The 16,978-nt window shown below is 48.1% G+C and overlaps 1 protein-coding gene across 3 annotated transcripts in view; it reads right to left on the minus strand.

Moving 5' to 3' along the window:
• Nucleotides 1-1,038: 1,038 nt before the first annotated feature.
• The window catches only part of PLD1 (phospholipase D1), a 74,832-nt gene continuing 58,892 nt past the window's right edge, over nucleotides 1,039-16,978 (minus strand). For all 3 annotated transcript variants that reach the window (XM_039556759.1, XM_039556760.1, XM_039556758.1), the window contains 8 exons: nucleotides 15,331-15,441; nucleotides 14,595-14,683; nucleotides 11,407-11,520; nucleotides 10,283-10,332; nucleotides 9,209-9,343; nucleotides 7,279-7,432; nucleotides 6,537-6,651; nucleotides 1,039-5,977 (listed from right to left, as the gene is read on the minus strand). In XM_039556759.1, coding sequence (XP_039412693.1) covers nucleotides 5,753-5,977; nucleotides 6,537-6,651; nucleotides 7,279-7,432; nucleotides 9,209-9,343; nucleotides 10,283-10,332; nucleotides 11,407-11,520; nucleotides 14,595-14,683; nucleotides 15,331-15,441 — 993 coding nt within the window. In that variant the 3' untranslated portion in view covers nucleotides 1,039-5,752. The remainder of the gene's footprint in view (nucleotides 5,978-6,536; nucleotides 6,652-7,278; nucleotides 7,433-9,208; nucleotides 9,344-10,282; nucleotides 10,333-11,406; nucleotides 11,521-14,594; nucleotides 14,684-15,330; nucleotides 15,442-16,978) is intronic.

Here is a 16,978-nt window from a genome sequence, read left to right on the forward strand (position 1 = left end):
CAGAACCCGCCAGCTACTAAGAAGAAATGAATTCTATCCCCACTGAAACCAGGACAACCATGTAGAAAAGGGAAAGGATCCTTCCTACAAATTGATACCTGAATTCCCTAGGTTCAGGACCACTTCCAGTTTCACGCTAATTCCACACCAAGATAGCCTCAACTGTGATCCCACAGCTCTCCTGCTGCTCGCACAGAAACCAAGCAATGCTGGCAAGACACTGCCAGCCTCAGCTGTGGCTGCCCTGTGTGACCCCACAGCCACCCTGCTGCCATCCAGCACCCTGGGCTCATCACCATGCACCCAGCAGTGACTGTCAGGTCCCACGTCACTCCTGCTCGTCACTATCTCCTCTTCAGGAGCCCATAAGTGGGATTCAGGAGGCACATAATCAGCAGAGATGCTGGAGTGGCAGCAGAAGCTGAGGGTGTCACTCAGCAGCTGCCTGATGTCTCTTACCAACCCCCTGCCTCACCCTCTGGCTCTGTTGTCTTGGTTTATTGTGTCTGTCGAGGACACAGATTGGGTTTGGAAGTTCTGAACATGCGGAGAGCCCTCTGGCATCTGAGGAAGGAGATGAAACCTAAGAAACGGAGAAGTTAATATGTTTTCAGTTTGCAAGAGAGCTTGGAAATGCCACTGATGCTTTATTAATCTCTTCTGCCCCTGGAGGACAACAGGCAGCTGCTTCTTCCTCTCTCTCTGCTGAATTTCCTTTACTGGAAGTTAAAGGAGACAGGGGCAAGTTAATTCTGTTTTGGGGACAGAGTGTTTTTGTCTACGCCTTTCATAATGCTTTTGGATTATTGAAACTCCTTTAAAACATGACTTTTTAATGTATTTATGAAGTCCAATTTTCTTTCTCTGCTGTTTCACCCCAGCAATTTCTCTCTCCCAGGAAAACCCAAATGACTCAAGTCTAGCCATTTTTATTGCAGCTCCATCACGTCTCGGTTGCTGATGCCGAGCAAGGACAGAACTCAACCCAAGGCAGGATGAGGCCCCCAGAACAAGGAGAAATTACACCAAAGCCAAACATGCTGACATGATGATCGGTTGTATTTTCAGTCCATTAATACACATTCATTTACCAGATACAAATGGAGTGGAAAGGAAAGCAATTGTTAGCAGGAACAAGGATACAAAATTCAATTCCAGCAGCCTTCACAGAAGGGATATTCAGTGTCACAGCAGCACTGTTGGAAGGGAGGGACGCACGGAGACCTGCGCTCACACCCCAAGTGGAAGCTCTCCTTTTGTGGATTAGTTTAGCTAGAGACAAAATTTTTTAAAAAAAAAATTCCCAAAACTGTGACTTTTTGACACTTTTTCTCATTTCCCTAGTGTCAGAACTAGGGAAAGTTGGAATTATTTACATAGAGGAGATTTTATGAAAAGATACTGGAAGGTTAAAAATAGAGTAATCACAAATACTGGAAAATACAACAAGAAAGCAGGCAAGGAAAGGAAAATAGGGGAAAAAAAAGTGCCACCCCAAGAGGATCATTGCATTCAGTGGTCAATGTATGGTTATTGGGGCAGCTCCACTTTGATACACTGAGATTCACATGCTGGCCTTGATTCATTGCCATGAAGTCACACTCCAGGTTTTAGAGCAGGATGCTGCAAAGCTCCGGGTTTCAGCAGGATCTCAGCAGTGCAGTAGCGATTGCTTGTTTGAAACCATTTGCAGAATGAGTGCCACAAGCTGTGACAGTTCTCCTGGGGCACCCAAGGGGTGCCAAACTCTGCTCATATCCTGGTCTGGAGAGCGCTAGTTTTCTTCCCCTTGGCCACCACAGCAGTGCACCGTGAAAGGCTCTGCTGCTGGTGAGCGGGGTCAGCTCAGACCAGCATGGATTTGGGGCTCCACATTCAGCAGGAGAGGGAAAAGGCATTATCCTCCAGTACTCTCATGCTTGTATGGGAGTGTCCCCACAAATGCAGCTCTGTGCCCAGATACAACCCCGGACTATCCTTGCTACAAAGTGCTCAAGGCTTGTTACACTGAAATAGCAACAGCAAACCACATCTGCACTTGATTGTACAGGGATGCTCCTGCGGAAGGAATAAAGATATTGTAAATTGTTCATGGAAGAGTCCCAGCTAGGCAACACGTGCACCGAGGTTCTCCCAGGGACAGCACCAGGATTGTAAAATCAATGTTGTGAAACTTGATCAAAAGAAAGGAAAATGGAGTGTTTGGGGTTTAATGCAGCAAAGCTTGCACCAAGTCAGGGGGACAAACTGAGACCAAGAGAGCAGAAACTGAGCCGAGCACTTCGCCTCTTCCATGGAGCACTGGAGTGGTTCTCCTATAAATTGTTTTTTAGTACAGTTCTTGCAGACGATGACATTTTATCCCTCATTTTTTAAATCATGCATTAACTTTACCGTGAAACATTTATCCAGTCCAACATCTATACAACAAAACACATATTTTAAAATATCAGACTATTAAAATTTAAGGAAGGAGTATGAGTTCTCAAAGTGGCATGTGTTAAGGAATAAATTAAAGGGAAAAGAAGTGTTCTACTTGAGTTGAATTACAAAATAAAGTATGAGCCTGGGAGAAGTTCTCATTTCCTGTAATTCTAACAAATAAATGCCACAAGAAACAGTTGATGTTTCTGGGGTTGCTAGTGCTTGAATCCACATCACCTGTTCCAGCTCTGGGTATCGTGGGTGACCCTCTCCAGTTTGAAGCCCAAGCTGGTATGACAGACTAAGCAACAGTGATTGTTCAGGTGCAGAAATCAACTCTCTCAAGGTGTTCAACCTCACAGGCTTCTTAATGTAAGAAACAAACCTGTAGCTGACAGGACCCAAGGAGCCAGCTCTAAACAGCACAAGCCATGGTGTGAATGAGTGGGGCCTTCACCGGGAGTGACTCCAGCCTGTTGTCTGTTTGGGGTGAGCAGTGCTGCTTCCATAGGGAACTTGGTGGCCCCACAAGCCCCTGGGGATGCTGGGATCTCCTCACTGTGCCGAGGCTGCCGTGCACACCCTGCTTACATTTGAATGTTACTAAATTCCTGGTATCAGGAGTTTAGCACCAACACAGGGAAGGGATGATCAGCACGGTGCCTCTGTTCCCACAGAGGGGAACCTCCTCCCAGACAGAGCGCCAGCACCAGACCTGTCTGCTTCCTCAATAATGAAAGACCTTCCTAATTAGCACCTTTTCATACCGAATCAGTCAATTACATCTCCCTCCATGGCTCTGCTGTGTCACCGGGGACCAGCAGCTATCACACAACAGTGAGCATTGCAGAACCTGTGTGGTTTTTCCCCAAAGCAGCCTGGCAGAGGGGGAGCTAACACCCTAACTCCCTCCTGTTGGGGAGTTAGGAAGCCCCAACAATCAGCTATCTACCATTTTAAAGACAATGTAAGGATAATTTAATAATTATAAAAACTTTTACTAATATGAGGATGGGGAGAATAAGAGCACTTAGAAGGTGACAGGAGTGTTTCACTTCAAGGTTCAGTGTATATAGGTGGTGGGGTTGAACACTTTCTGACTCTCAACACTGATCTGTGTGACTGACAAGGATTCTCTGGCAGGCTGTAATTGTTTAAAGTCAGCAGCTTCAGTCAAACTAAAACAGCTAAAAGCATCAGGAGAGAAAAGCTCTGAACCTGCACTGATATGAAATCACAGGACACCTTTGATCTTTCTCGATTGTAAATGGTCAGGGCACACATGGCTTTGGCTCTGTGGGGGGTGACCCCGGGTCAATTTTTTAAGAGAAAAACATCAAGGGAACATATTTATGTGCTTACAGCATGCCAGGTAAAAGCATCAACCCCCCAGACTCAACCACATAAAATGCTGTACATGCACTTCCCAAAGGTGAACCAGACCACAGATGCACCAGCCAGAAAGGAGTGTAAAAGGCAACTGCACCTACAGAACACAAATGTAAAACTAGGAAGTGGAAGCTGTAGGAATGGGCTGAGATTTGGAAGAACATCTGGGGTTTGTTCCCTACTTGGGTGATGCAGCAGGTGCAGAATTAGCTGGTGCCTATTTACAGGTCTGAACACAGAAGGCAATCAGCAAAAATGTCAGGCCAGCTACATTTTGGGAAAGCTAGGTGACCAGTGGGATTCTTTTCCAGTTAAAAAACTGTTGGAAGAGCCAGAAAAGGGAAAAATAAACTCTTCTGTGAACTAAAATAAATACCAGTTCACTGGACCTTTTGACCAAGGAGTGTTGGGCACAGGTATAACCCAGCTAGGGAAGGGATCCCTGGGTGCAGGGGCAGCAGAAGAGCTCAGCCTCCCACTCCTCCAGATCCAACTCTCCTTAGGTGTTTTCTAATGCTGTTCTCCCAGCACCTGACACAGCACTGCAGACTGCCAGGAACACCTCAGGCTGGAGCTGGACATGAAAACTGGGAGACCTGGCTGATTGCAGGATGGAGCACGGGGTAAGACCCAGGCTGGTGCTCACCACACGAGCTCCTAGCCCAGGAACAGTAGTGTTTTTCCCAGGATGCTGGACTGAACTGCTGCTTCTCTGTACAGAGAGATGCAAATGAGCTCTGGAAACCATCTAACAGCAATGGAAAACAGGAATGTGCATGCTGAGTTCTACCTCTGCTTGGGAAGACAGGTCCTGCAGGACTGAACTCAAGGTTGTGGCTGGTTCAGTAACAAAGTGGAGCAGAGACAGGGCTTTGTTACCTGCTCCCCTTTCCCCTTGCATTCACCCCATCTACAAACCCACGCATCAGCTCAGTCTGAGCATGGTGTCAGCTTCATGGCCTTCCCCTTCTTTTAAATAGAGGGAAAGGGATGGAAGTGAAAATCTACCCAAACCCCCAAGATAAATACACAAGCAGAGTGCAGAGCTTGGTTCAGCTCATGCTGGTTTTTGAGTTTCTGTCCTGTTACATGCAGTGCCTTGGTTTCCTCTGGCTCTGGACACCTCAGGCTTGAGTTGGAACCTTGATCCTCCCCTGAGGAAAACAGTCACACTCAGTGGGACCAAACTGACGTGCTGTGTGTGTCTGCAAAGGCCAGCAAACTCCAGTGATCTCCAGCACACCTCCAGCTCCACTGAGACTGCCCTCTGCCAAGCCTGAGGGCTGCTGATTGCTCCAGCTGCAATAGATAGAGGATTTTTTTTCCCCCAAAGGGATGAAGAGACCAAAATGCTGATTCTGATACAGGATTGCTAGTCTGTTTCCCTTTAAGAAGTGAAACACTCGGAAAGCTGCAGGACAGCCCAAGGCAGCAGCAAACAGCACTTCCCAACAGCGCAAGGGCTGCACGACGTGCTCTGACGGCGCGTGGAAGGGGTGAGATGGGGACCTCCAGCGAGCCAAGGGGCAGATACCCAAAGCCTGAGAAGCAGCACACGCAGCCCACGACTCCTGTGCAGCCACAGCACGATCACAGTACGAACGCAACCACAGGATACAGCTGGCAGTGGTGACAACATCGACTGGGAGTCAGTTCCTGTCCTAGGAAGTAGCCTGCATCCTTTAGATGCTCAGAACATGCCTGAAGAAGTAACTCCTCCAGAGGTTAAACTTCTCATCTGCCATCATTTCCAAGTCTTTCTGCTCCTCTCCTCTGCTAGTGTCGATTTGCTTCAAGTTCCTCCACCAAAATCCTTAAGAAAGGCACATTAGCTTGGTGGAGAAGCTTTTTGTCTCCTTTCACTTTCCAAAATCCCATATTTTTCATTAACGTCTCTCCTGAGAACAAGACTTTAAAAGGTAAAGCAGTCTGCATTTTCTTAAGTCCAAACCTCCATGGGTACCATGGACTCCTTTGTTCCGACGGAGGGAAGCAAATACTCTTCCTCCAGAAAACGAAAGGGGAATTGTACTAAAAACCCACGAATCTTTTTTAATTCTTCTGCTGCTTTCGCAGGATCATCATTTGCTAATTTGGGCTTGTTGATGAAATCACGCAGTTGGGTTAAATTATTCACCTCGTCACTGGGAAGGCATCGAAACACCTGAACAAAACAGAAAGAAGAAATCGCCTATGAGTGCAGGGAAATGCTGCAATGCAGAGTTCCTGAGAAAGACCAAAGCATCCAGTACGAATTCCCCAGGATGGGAGTGACTGAATTAACAGCCTGGAGAACATGGAGGGAAGAGGTATGTGCCTATCCTCAATGAGGCTGGAGCAGGCAGAGGGGAAGCTCCAGGGCCTTTTCAGATCACTGAAAAAGCTCATTAAAAGACAGAAGTAAAATTTGCTTCTACTCCAGTTACACCATGGCTAATTACAAGTAGTAACTACACCATGGCCATTCACTGGAGCTGATGCAAACACAAGGAGAAATCTGATCTGCTGCCTTCATGGGTGCTATCACACCCTGGGAATGCACCAGCTCCAGTTTCTTGCTCACAGCTCTTGCATCTGACACTACACATTCCTTCAAAACATCCCTAAAGGTCCAACCCCAGGAACTGGACCTGCTGCCTTTGCCCTTCCTGTGCTGGTTTTCCCACTGGCATCTGCTGCCTCTGCACGGGATAGAGGGAGGGGGAAGTTGCTGTGCTCCTCACCTTATCAAAGATGGTGGCATTGCGAGCTGCTGTGGCAATCCACACCTCCTTGAAGAATTTGTCACAGACAGGATCCTGGTGTTCTGGACTGAGATCGGAGCCGCCAAGGACAACCCTGAGAAGACAAAGGATGGATGCTCACAGAGCCTGAAGCACTGGGCACTCCCCCCTTGATAAATGCCTGGACACAAGAGGTTTCCTTGGGACGTGCCAAACCCTGTGTGCTCCCAGCACCCTCCCACTCCTGTCCCCTGTGATAATCTGTCAGCTCTAATGCTGCTTTTCTTCTGTGCAGTAACTGTCCAGATGGGAAATAGGGTGGGGGGAAAAAAAAGGAGAAAGAAAAAGGTCTTAAACTAAAAATGGCCGTGTTGTGGGCCAGATGGCTGCTCCCAGCAAAGAAGCTTCTTTTAAAAAGTGACAGTGCCACCCAAGATTAAGAGGGTGTGCAAATGGGATCTGGAGGAGAAATACCACTTGTTTATGAGCTCTGCTAGCGAAATCCTGGAGCAAAATCATTTGTAAAATCAAGCTACCAAGCTGTGGACAGGAGCAGTGAAACAAACAGCAACAAAACCCTGCGCTCAAGTCCAGCCCAGGCAGAGCTAAACCTGGGCAAGCAGTGGCAGCCCCATCGGTTTGAAAGGCTGTGGGGGCAGGTTAAGCCTGAGCGAGCCCTGCCTGCATCCCTGCTCAGTGCCCACATCCCTCCCTGCCGTGCTCGGCCAGCCCCACGCCCCACCTGAAGCAGCGCAGCCGCAGGGACTGGGCGAAGCGGCCGGCGCTGTACTCCTGGCCGTCCATGACGGAGGGCACGGTGTCGGTGTCCTGCACGATGACGGCCATCTCGCTGTCCCGCTTCCCCAGCATGCTGCGGTCGTTGATGTTGGCAGAGCCTGGGCAGGGCAGGACGAGGCACAGGCAATGTCCCACTGCTGCTCCCGGTGCTCCTGCACACCCTCCATCACCACCCAACACCCCCAGGGCCCTCAGCACCCCTCAGCTCCACGGCTTCGACAGGTGAAAGCCCACCCAGGGGGCTTCCTTATGGAAACACAGACCCTGAGACAATTTGGGGGAAGGGGAAAAAAACTCAACTAATTTTTGCAGGCTTCAACAGTTTGAAAGAAGATTAAATCACAGCCAAGCCCAGGCCAACATTTTCAAAATTTATTCTTTCTGCAACTTCCCAGATGCTTCTGCTGAAGGAGCCACAGCTTTCAAAGGTCCGAACCGCATTTGGTTTGGATACCCAGTTACCCGAGGCACGATGGGCTCTGTGGGTAAATCACAGAATGGTTTGGCTTGGAAAAGACTTTCAAGCTCCTGTCGTTTTAACCTCCCTGCCATTTAACCTCCTAACCATGGTCAGGTTGCTGTGCCATTCAGGGGGATCTGCTCAAGACCAGCTGAGGCTTTATCCCCCCAAACAGGTTTCTCTGTCCTGCACAGACATCAGAAAACAGGGGACGGGAGGACACTCTTTGCTTGCAGCTGTTGGCTCCAAGGGAACAGCAAGATGCAGGGAAGGACAGGCATAAAGAGGTCATTAACCCACAGAAATTACCAAAACAAACAAAAAAATCTCCAGACACCATTGAGGCCATTGAGCCTTCCCAGGAACTGGATTAACGCCAGAGGAGCCAACACCTCCAGAGGAAAAACCAGCTAAATCCCTCTGTCCTTTCACCCCTTCCTCCTACACAGTAGCTCCATGAGCACCTAATTTCCATGCACTCGCTCTTATCTGGAAAAGGGATGGCTTCCCATCCCCTCACCAGGCAGCAGAGATGCACAGGCCATATAAAAATCTATCCTCAAGCTTAAAGGCACAGAAAATAGAAACTAAGACCTGCCTCAGGCCCCCAGACCATCCCAGCTGGAGCAACACAGCTCCTGCTGTGATATCAAACCACCTCTGAGCCACTCTGTGCACTGGAGACGGGATCTGGCCTCTGAGAGGGTGACAGACAAGCAAACCTCACCACAGGTCATCTGAGACCACTGCTTTGAAGGGAGGGAGCATTTTGAGTCTTGTAAAATCTAGTATGAAGATATTCATTGGCAAAGTTGTCATTGCTGAGATAACAGCTCAAAAAGGGCTTCTTTAAAGAAACAGGCTGAAATTCTGCTGCAGCGTAGAGCTCTGAGCCTGAACTCCTGTCTTGGCTTCATGTTCTCATAATAAATATGGTAAGAGAAGAGGATGAAATGATATCTATTACTCCCTGTAGCATATTGTCCCATTCTTAGGAAATGGAGCTGATACGTGACACATGTTGTCCAAACCTTCCAAATTTTACAGCACATTCTGTTCTTTCAGGAACAGATGACAAGTCTCACAAGTCTTCCTGCTAGAGCAGAGTTTGATACAAGACAGATGGACAATATTCCCTGCACTGGGATTCTCTTCACGGTTACACACAGATTTAAAACCATTTTAGAAAAACAAATTAAATGACAGCCCTCTGAATCCTTTCCTCCCCCTTGATGAATTTATGAGTTTGGTTTTTGGGTTTGTTTCTTTTAAACAGCAAAATATTTCTCGGGAAAGAAATGACAACACAGAAAAGCCCGTGGCACTCTGCAGCCTGCACTGTGTGTGGGGATGGGAAGGGACTGATGCAGGTACAACCCAGTGCCCCAAACCCCTCCTGAGAGCCCCCACTCACCAATTATAACCGTGTTGTCATCAGCAATGAGCAGTTTGCTGTGCACATAGATGAGCTCCGTCACCAGTTTTCCTTCCAGCTCTGCATATGTCCGAAGTCCACAGAATGATATGTAGTTTATCCACTTATCTCCAACTGAAAATTAAAAGACAAGAAAACTGATGGGATGAGGGAGGTGGAAGAGAAAAGGAAAAGGCCTTGTTTACATGAAGACCCCCTATAAATAACAGTTCACTTTTGACTTTGAAAAAAATTATAAATAAGCAGATAATGAAAATAATCTTTTTAAAAAATAGACTTGAAAATTTGCTTGTGAGCTCACTGTGCTGCTCTGATCTGCTGCCTGCTCAGAGACTCCCACTTCAGTGAGAAATTACCCCAGTCTCCTGGGCACAGCACACAAGGGTCCAAACATCTTACAATAAGTGGACTATGAGACTTTTTCTGCAGATTTTGCAGAAAGGAGGCTGGAAGCAGGTGTATTGTCCATGGTCAGTATGGCAAATGTGTCCTAATGTACTTGTGTGCAGTTCAGATTTACAGCAGGACCTAGAACAAATGAGGCATTCTGCATGGTCCTAGCATTTGTGATATGTGGGTTTTCACGGTGCTCCGATTCCCAGCAGAGCAAATTCCAGCAGGATTCCTCACGGCAAGGAAGCAACTCAGAAACAGCCTCCTGCTTAGGCAGGTTCTTCCTCTCCACATCTGACAACTGCCAGAAACAAACCCTGGGTGGGATCCATGGGGCAGGCTGAGGGCTCATGGCTCCCAGAAGCCTGACCCCGCTCAGGACATTTTCCAAGTAACACAATCCTGAGCAGCTGCAACCGTGCCGTGCTCCTCCCTGGGGTGTTCCCCTCCTCTGGCTCAGGGCTGCAGCCAGGTGTGAAGTCTGACAAGGGGCCACGGCTCGTGTGACCCAGCAGACCTTGCCATGGCAGGATGGTCAGGGAGGAGGTCACTCACAGCCCCATGAGCCCGCAGCACATGTTGCATTACGTGTTATAGATGCATCCATCAAACAGCAGCATCCAAAGTAAACAACACAGAGGAGAGGAATAAAGCTCTTACCCTCTGCCTTCAGCTGGCCCAGGATGGAGTTTTCCCCTCGGCACATGGTCCTGGAAAGAAGGCAGGCAGCTATCAGCACCCCCCTGGCTCAAGACAGCAGCATGTGCTGGAGCAGAACTGGGCGGGGTAAATCACAAACACAGATGCCTCTCAAATTGCAGGAGAAACAGGGTGCTTCCAGAGCACACTTTTATCCCAAATGACTGCTCTTTTTGCAAAGGAGTTCGTACCAACCCACAGAGGAGCTGGGGAGCACTTTTGCCTTCTAGAGCAAACATGTGACAAGAAGGGCTGCTACCCTCTGTGCCTTGGGCCTGGATGTGAAATCACATTAACAAAAACGTCAACATATGCAGAAGGCCAGGTCAGGGAGTTTGTGTGATTATGGCTGGGCTGGAAGAGCCACAGCTGGCATTCCACCGAGAACCAACCAACCCATGGGCAATTTCTCAAGACCTATGGTTGCCCTCGCAGGAGGAAGCTCTGGCAGAAGGGTCAGGGGTACATGCTACTTTCCACCTGCTTGTGTCCCCTGCCCCACTCATCCTCCTGGATGTGCAACAGGACCCCTGCAGGCCAGCAGAAAGGGGGATTTCACTCTGAGGGTTGCAGCAGTCTCTGCACACTGACTGTGCCCTGGCCATACCATAACACAGCAGCTTTCCAGTAAAACCATCTTGGGCCATTTTGCCTTCCTCTACATTTCCCAGCACAAGGGCTACCCAGCACTGCTGCATCTCCTATGAGACCTGCTGGGCTGCAAGTGCCCCCCCAAACATCCATCCTGGAGCAGGGGAATCACACTGGGGAAGATGCCATTGCCTTCATGGGGCCAATGAAGGCAGAGCTAGGCCAAATGTCAGCCAAAAAGGCAGATTTGGAGATAAATCAGCAAGTCTGGTTTGATCAGTTCAATGGAAAACAAATCACAGAATGGTGTGGGTTGGAAGGGACCCTAAAGCTCATCTATTCTCCAGCCCCCTGCCATGGGCAGGGACACCTTCCCCAAGACCAGGTTGCCCAAAGCTGTGTCCACGCTGGTCACACTGACAGCAGGTGGGGCTTGGGGACACCCTGCAGCAGTGGAGGTGTCCAGGGGGTCTCTGACAGCCTGCCTGTGGTACCTGTAGTTGAAGTGCATGATGGCCTGCAGCGCATTCCCCCCGCCCGTCGAGATGTCCCCTTCAAAGCCCGGCAGCAGCGGGATCACCACGTACACCCGGAAACGCTTGTTCTCCCTGAAACGAGAGTTTGGGGGAATATCAGCCTGGGAATGCCACGTCAGCCTGGAAAAGTTACAGCTTTCCACAAGGTGAACTCCCCTCCTTTCACTTCCCCTGAGCTGACCAACTTCGTTCCCATCCAAGGCCACTACAGGAATTTTAAGGGAGCAAAGCGTGAAGTGCATTTCCAGTTTCAGGAAATCATCACCGGCCATCAGAAATTCTGTGAGTGCTCCTTCAGGAGGAGAGGGGATAATTTACTCTCAGCAGACAACAAAAGAAGCTAAAGGAAAAGAAACACATTTTTACCAAAATTCAGGGGCTGGCTAAGGATTTTTCATATTGTGTTTGCCACTGTAGCAGTTTGTTTGAGCACCCCAATAGCCCACACTGATACTGGTGCAGACTGGTGTGTACGACTGCCTGGCAGAGCACAGCAAAGCTTACAGAGCTGTGACAGGCAGAAACCCAAAATCTAAACCAACGTTCCCACTGCCTCCTGGCTTTCAGAAGTCAGAAACATCAGAAAATGTGGAAAAAGCTCAGAGCACAAGCAAAACATTGATCATTCAGGGAAGGCAAATATGTCCTTGATACATCACAGTTCCAGAGTTCTCCAAACTAATCCATACCCTAATTGTGAACACATTCAGAACAAAAGCTACAATCGTGGCACTGCTAGGGGTTTTTCTCAAAGCCCCCCTTTGTGTTTCCTCTGCTGACAAATGCCAGGTGCATCTGCTCTGAGAACACCTTCCAGGTGCCCTGGGTGTTGGGAATTCCCTGCTCTGTGCCTCAGAGGAGAAGGAAGAGAAGGACGAGGATAATGCTCCATGGAAGGATGCTGCCACTAGATGGCAAACACAGTTTAGTCAGCACAGAACCATTTCAGAAACACTCTGAGGACGAGCCGGTCTGCAGTTTTTGTTAGAAGTACTCCTTCCTCGGGCAAGCCATGCCTGTGAATTTCGGGGTGAGGGAATTGTGAAGCACTGGGGTCCCATCTGAGCTAGGAGGGAGACCGTGAGGACCTGTGTGTCTTTCATTTCAACCAGTGCTTCCTTCCAGCTGTGCTGGGCACTGCAGACTGGCTCTGGTTTGTCAGCAGAGCTCAGAAACAGTTAATGAGGCCTTACCCAGACACAAGAGACTGTGAAACTGAGTCTGTTTGTAGCATGGGAAAGGTCTACCAACAAAAGCATTCCCCAAAAAGCAGCTTGTTTGTGTAAGGACAGTGTTTATTAAACTGCTTAGAGAGCCACCCATGAAAAAAAGAGGAAACCAAGAAAAGAACATTATTAATAACATCAGTAGAAAATATTTAGTCTAGAAGAGTGAGAAGTATACAAGCTCACTACAGACCTTAATTTACAATTAAATGCTGTTCTCCCTGGGCAGTTTGGAAAATTAGCATTATGATACAAACCAATTAGGTCTGAATTTACTTTTAATCTTAGGTAATGCAGAATTTGAACCTTATACTTGATTAGGAATTGCCAGCATGAAGCCAGCACAAGACTGGCATACAACTGGAGTACTGCAGAAGTGAGCATCACATCTGGAAATGGGTCACTAAGAGTCTGTGTGACCCCTTCTGTGACAGACTTTTAGTATCTGGACAGAATGACACCCCTTACATAAACTTTATATAATGGGAAAACCTTAACAACCTACCTGGAGAATTTGCTGTGCCAGGGCCTCAGCACCCTCACAGTACAGAATTTCTTCCCAATATCCAATCTACTCCACCTTTTTTCACTTCAAAGCAATTTCCCCTTGTCCTATCACACATGCCCTTTTCCAAAGTCCCTCTCCAGCTCTCCTCTAGCCCCTTTAGGCACTGGAAGGTACCCTAAGATGCTGTGTCCAGCTGCCTGTGAGCTTCGAGGCTGCAATACAAACACAGCAACAGCATTTCCAGCAGCACTGGCATGGCTCCTCATTCACCACAGTGAGAAAATCCATCCCATCTTTTCATCCTTAGCTGATTTCAATTATTTGGGCTATTCACTGCAGCTCACACAGATCACAGGCAACTCCACCCCGTCGTTAATGGCACAGCAGATAACACCCAGGCTCTCCCGGTTTCAGTAGTGCTCCTCTTTCCACAGTGCTCTGAACAAAGCCTGGCCCAGGGCAGCTCCTGTGGCCTTGCAGACACTTCCTGCACTCTGGTGGCTGTCTCAGGTTGGGTGCCTTTATCGAAGTGTGAACTTCCAAGCTCAAGTGCCAAAAAGCGCAAAATTCCTGCAACCTTGGAGAGAGGACCTCTAGAAAAGCAGGCCCTGCAGAGTTCTGGACAACTACAATATGGAAAAAATAATCCATGCAAAAAAACATCTCTGTGCATGGCAAAAAAACCCATGAGAGATGAAAGGGAAAAGTTCAGAAAGCTTTCTGTATGTCAGCCCGGCAAGAGCAGGGTACAGTTTTATACTATGAAACGTATGTCTCAAAGAGACTCCAGGGAGCAACCTTAAGCAAGACTGCCCAGGATCAAAGTGAAGACCAGCCACTACCTGTGGCATTAATGTTAACACAGGGCTAGGTATGCTGAAGGAGTGTCTAAAACATGGTTGGATTCCATCCACCCAGGAACAAACAACGGTCCCCTTGCAAAGACTGGAGGTGGTGAACACCCTGCAGATGTACCAGAAAAAGTTGTTCGAACAATAGCAGAACCCTCAAAATGTATTTGCTTCCCCTATTTGAAGCCTCTCCTCTCTAGATGATTTAAATAAACCACAAATCCCAGTTCACTCTTCCCACCCATGAGCTTGCCTGACCACCCAGCTCAAGGCAAGCTGGCAATGGAGCAAAGGTGTCACTGAACCAGAGCACAAAGGACTTGCCTTCAAACAAGCTCCATAGTTAAAAATACATTTACATTGGGGTAAGTCCAGAAAATCACTTTCTGGATGCAAAGAAACCACTCAGGAGTCTCACTGCTGCACATGCAGATGCTCGACCCCCTCGGTTCTGCGTTGGCACAGCTCCTGTCCAGCTGTGCTCACTGAGGGGTTATTTTTTGCACCACACCATGGAAATGCACCTGGAGGACTTCCACTGCCTCATTAAGAACAGGTTACCTGTGAGCTTTAAGAATCCTCTGAGCAATTGCATCACCGATCTTGTTCCAGACAACTTTGTCATCAGCACAGCTAATAAAAAACTGGTTCTGCAGGAAAAGCAAGCAAAGCTACTGTCAGACACTGCCAGCAACCAACCAAAAATGTTTGCATGCTTTATTTCAGACCAAGAGCAACTAAAGATAGCTGGGCTTGTGTGCCACTGGAGTGGAGGCTTTTGTAAATTATGATTAAATGATGTGTGTGTCTGTGCCTGCTTAGGGAATGAATTAGTTCTCATTAATCACACTCTTTAGAAAGTTCATGTAAAGAGCAACCTAACAGGAGGCTAAAAAAAAAAAAAAAGAAGAGGAGAAAACGCATCTCCATTCAGCAAGCACTGAGTGTCACTCTGACACAAGAGACTCCTGCAGCTGAAGGCTGCGTGGATGAAGAGCTCTCTGTGAGTGGCATGCACAGGGGACACTGCAAAGCCACAGAAGGGACAGGGAGACTATTGCACAGGCCATGAAAGCTGCTGGCAATTTTCCGAAGAGCCTTATAAAGGAGAGGTCTGCTTTTTCCACCTCATGGTCAGAATGCTGTCAGGGTACACAGCCATCAGTCTGGCCCAAAGACCACTGAAGGTAGTGGATCTGTGTAAATGCATAAAAACTTAGGACCAAACCTCAAGAAGTAATGGGCAAGCCATGCCCAGAGCATCAGGACCCTCCTGCCTTCCCTCCCCACCACTCACCTCTATGTAGATGTAGTGCTTGCTGTTCTCTATCACACTGATGTAGGCTTTGTGGATGGACTCCTCGTGGTATTTAATGCCAGCAGACCAGTCAGCAGCAGAACGGATCACCTGGAAAGCAAGAGAGGGACACTGTCAGCTCTGTCCATCCAGGACAGCACCACGGCACCTGAATTCAGCACCACGGCACCTGAATTCTCCCAGAGCCAACACTCTTCCCTGGCACAGCCAGGCTTTCACAAAATTAGGTATAAGTGGAACATTTTTACTGCATTTGTAATCATGAGAAAGGACATTCAGAAACAGTAGAATTGCTTAGCAGTGTTTTGATTAAAAAACATAAGAGCCCTGTCCCATTGCTGCATTACTGCCCTCTCCCACCTGAGCAGCTCCAGATGCTTGTTCTTGCTTAAGGTCTCACGATAAACTGCTTTTAAAACAACGTAAATTTCCAAGCTTTAGGGGTGCACATCCCATCAGTGATCTCCTGCCCAGCACTTTAAAGCTGGTCTCCAGCTGGGGCAGGGTGTTTTTCCCCCAGAGAGGCTGTACAGAATCATACAGTCAGTCTGATAATGCAGGCCATGCCTTTGTCCTCAGCACTCAAGGTCATTTGTTTCTTTTGCCAAATTCTTGCACAAGCCATCCCATTTGTGATGATATGACTTTTAAAATTCATAGTTCAGCTGCCCACATCTACCTCTTAGTTTTTACTGGAAATCCACTTTTAAAGTAGATTCCTGCAAGATCCCCAGGGCACGTCTTGCCCCTCCATCTTGCAGTTTTTGGGCAAGAGGGCCAAACCAACATGAGAAACAACCTTTGTTCATGTTCTGGGCCAGGCTGAGCAAGCCCCACAGCAGCCAGCATCCCGTCCCCCCAGCCAGAGATGCTGTGGCACCTCCTGCTCCTGCACTTTGAGTCAGGAGGCAGCCACACTACGCCCCAAGTGACGCTTTCCTAGATGGAAATACAGTTTTTAATTAAGTGTTGGCAGAGTACGTGCTTGGGAGAATAGTTACTCATTATTAGCCTCTGTCTTTAAACATTGTCAAGACAAAAACATTGAAACAATAGTCTTAAAATATCTCAATATAACCATTATACCAGAACTCGGGGCCAGTCCCACACAGCACAAGATCCAGGGGTGGGGGATCCGTGAAATGTGTGTGTCAGTTCCAGCAAAATCCCCATCTCTTGGGAATTATCAAATCAATCCTCTCTCCTCCAGAGCATCTCTGGAGGTGGCACTGAGGGCCATTGCTGTTAAGTAGCACATGACTCCTGAGCTAATTCCTTCACCTCGACAGGAACTTTCTCCCACATCTGTTTTTCCCAGTAAAAAACAGGCCCTGCAACTCTTGTATTTGGCTGCTCTCTTGGCTGACAGGAGGGTGCACTCTGCAGTCTCCCAAACTGAGTGTTGGGGTCACAGCTGCCCTGTGCCTGCATAAGCCTCTGCAAGGCCATGCTGCTCACTCCTGAAGGTTTTTAATCACTCATTTGGTTTACAAAGCCAAGGCTGAGTGTTCCCACTCATCCCAAGCTGAGCACTGCTGAAACCACACTGAGCACACCATGGCAGACTAAGATCTTGAGCAAAATTCCACCACTGGCATTAATAAGATATTACAGGCATTAATAAGAA

The sequence above is a fragment of the Corvus cornix genome, chromosome 9 (assembly GCF_000738735.6).
Source record: "Corvus cornix cornix isolate S_Up_H32 chromosome 9, ASM73873v5, whole genome shotgun sequence".
NCBI lineage: Eukaryota > Metazoa > Chordata > Aves > Passeriformes > Corvidae > Corvus > Corvus cornix.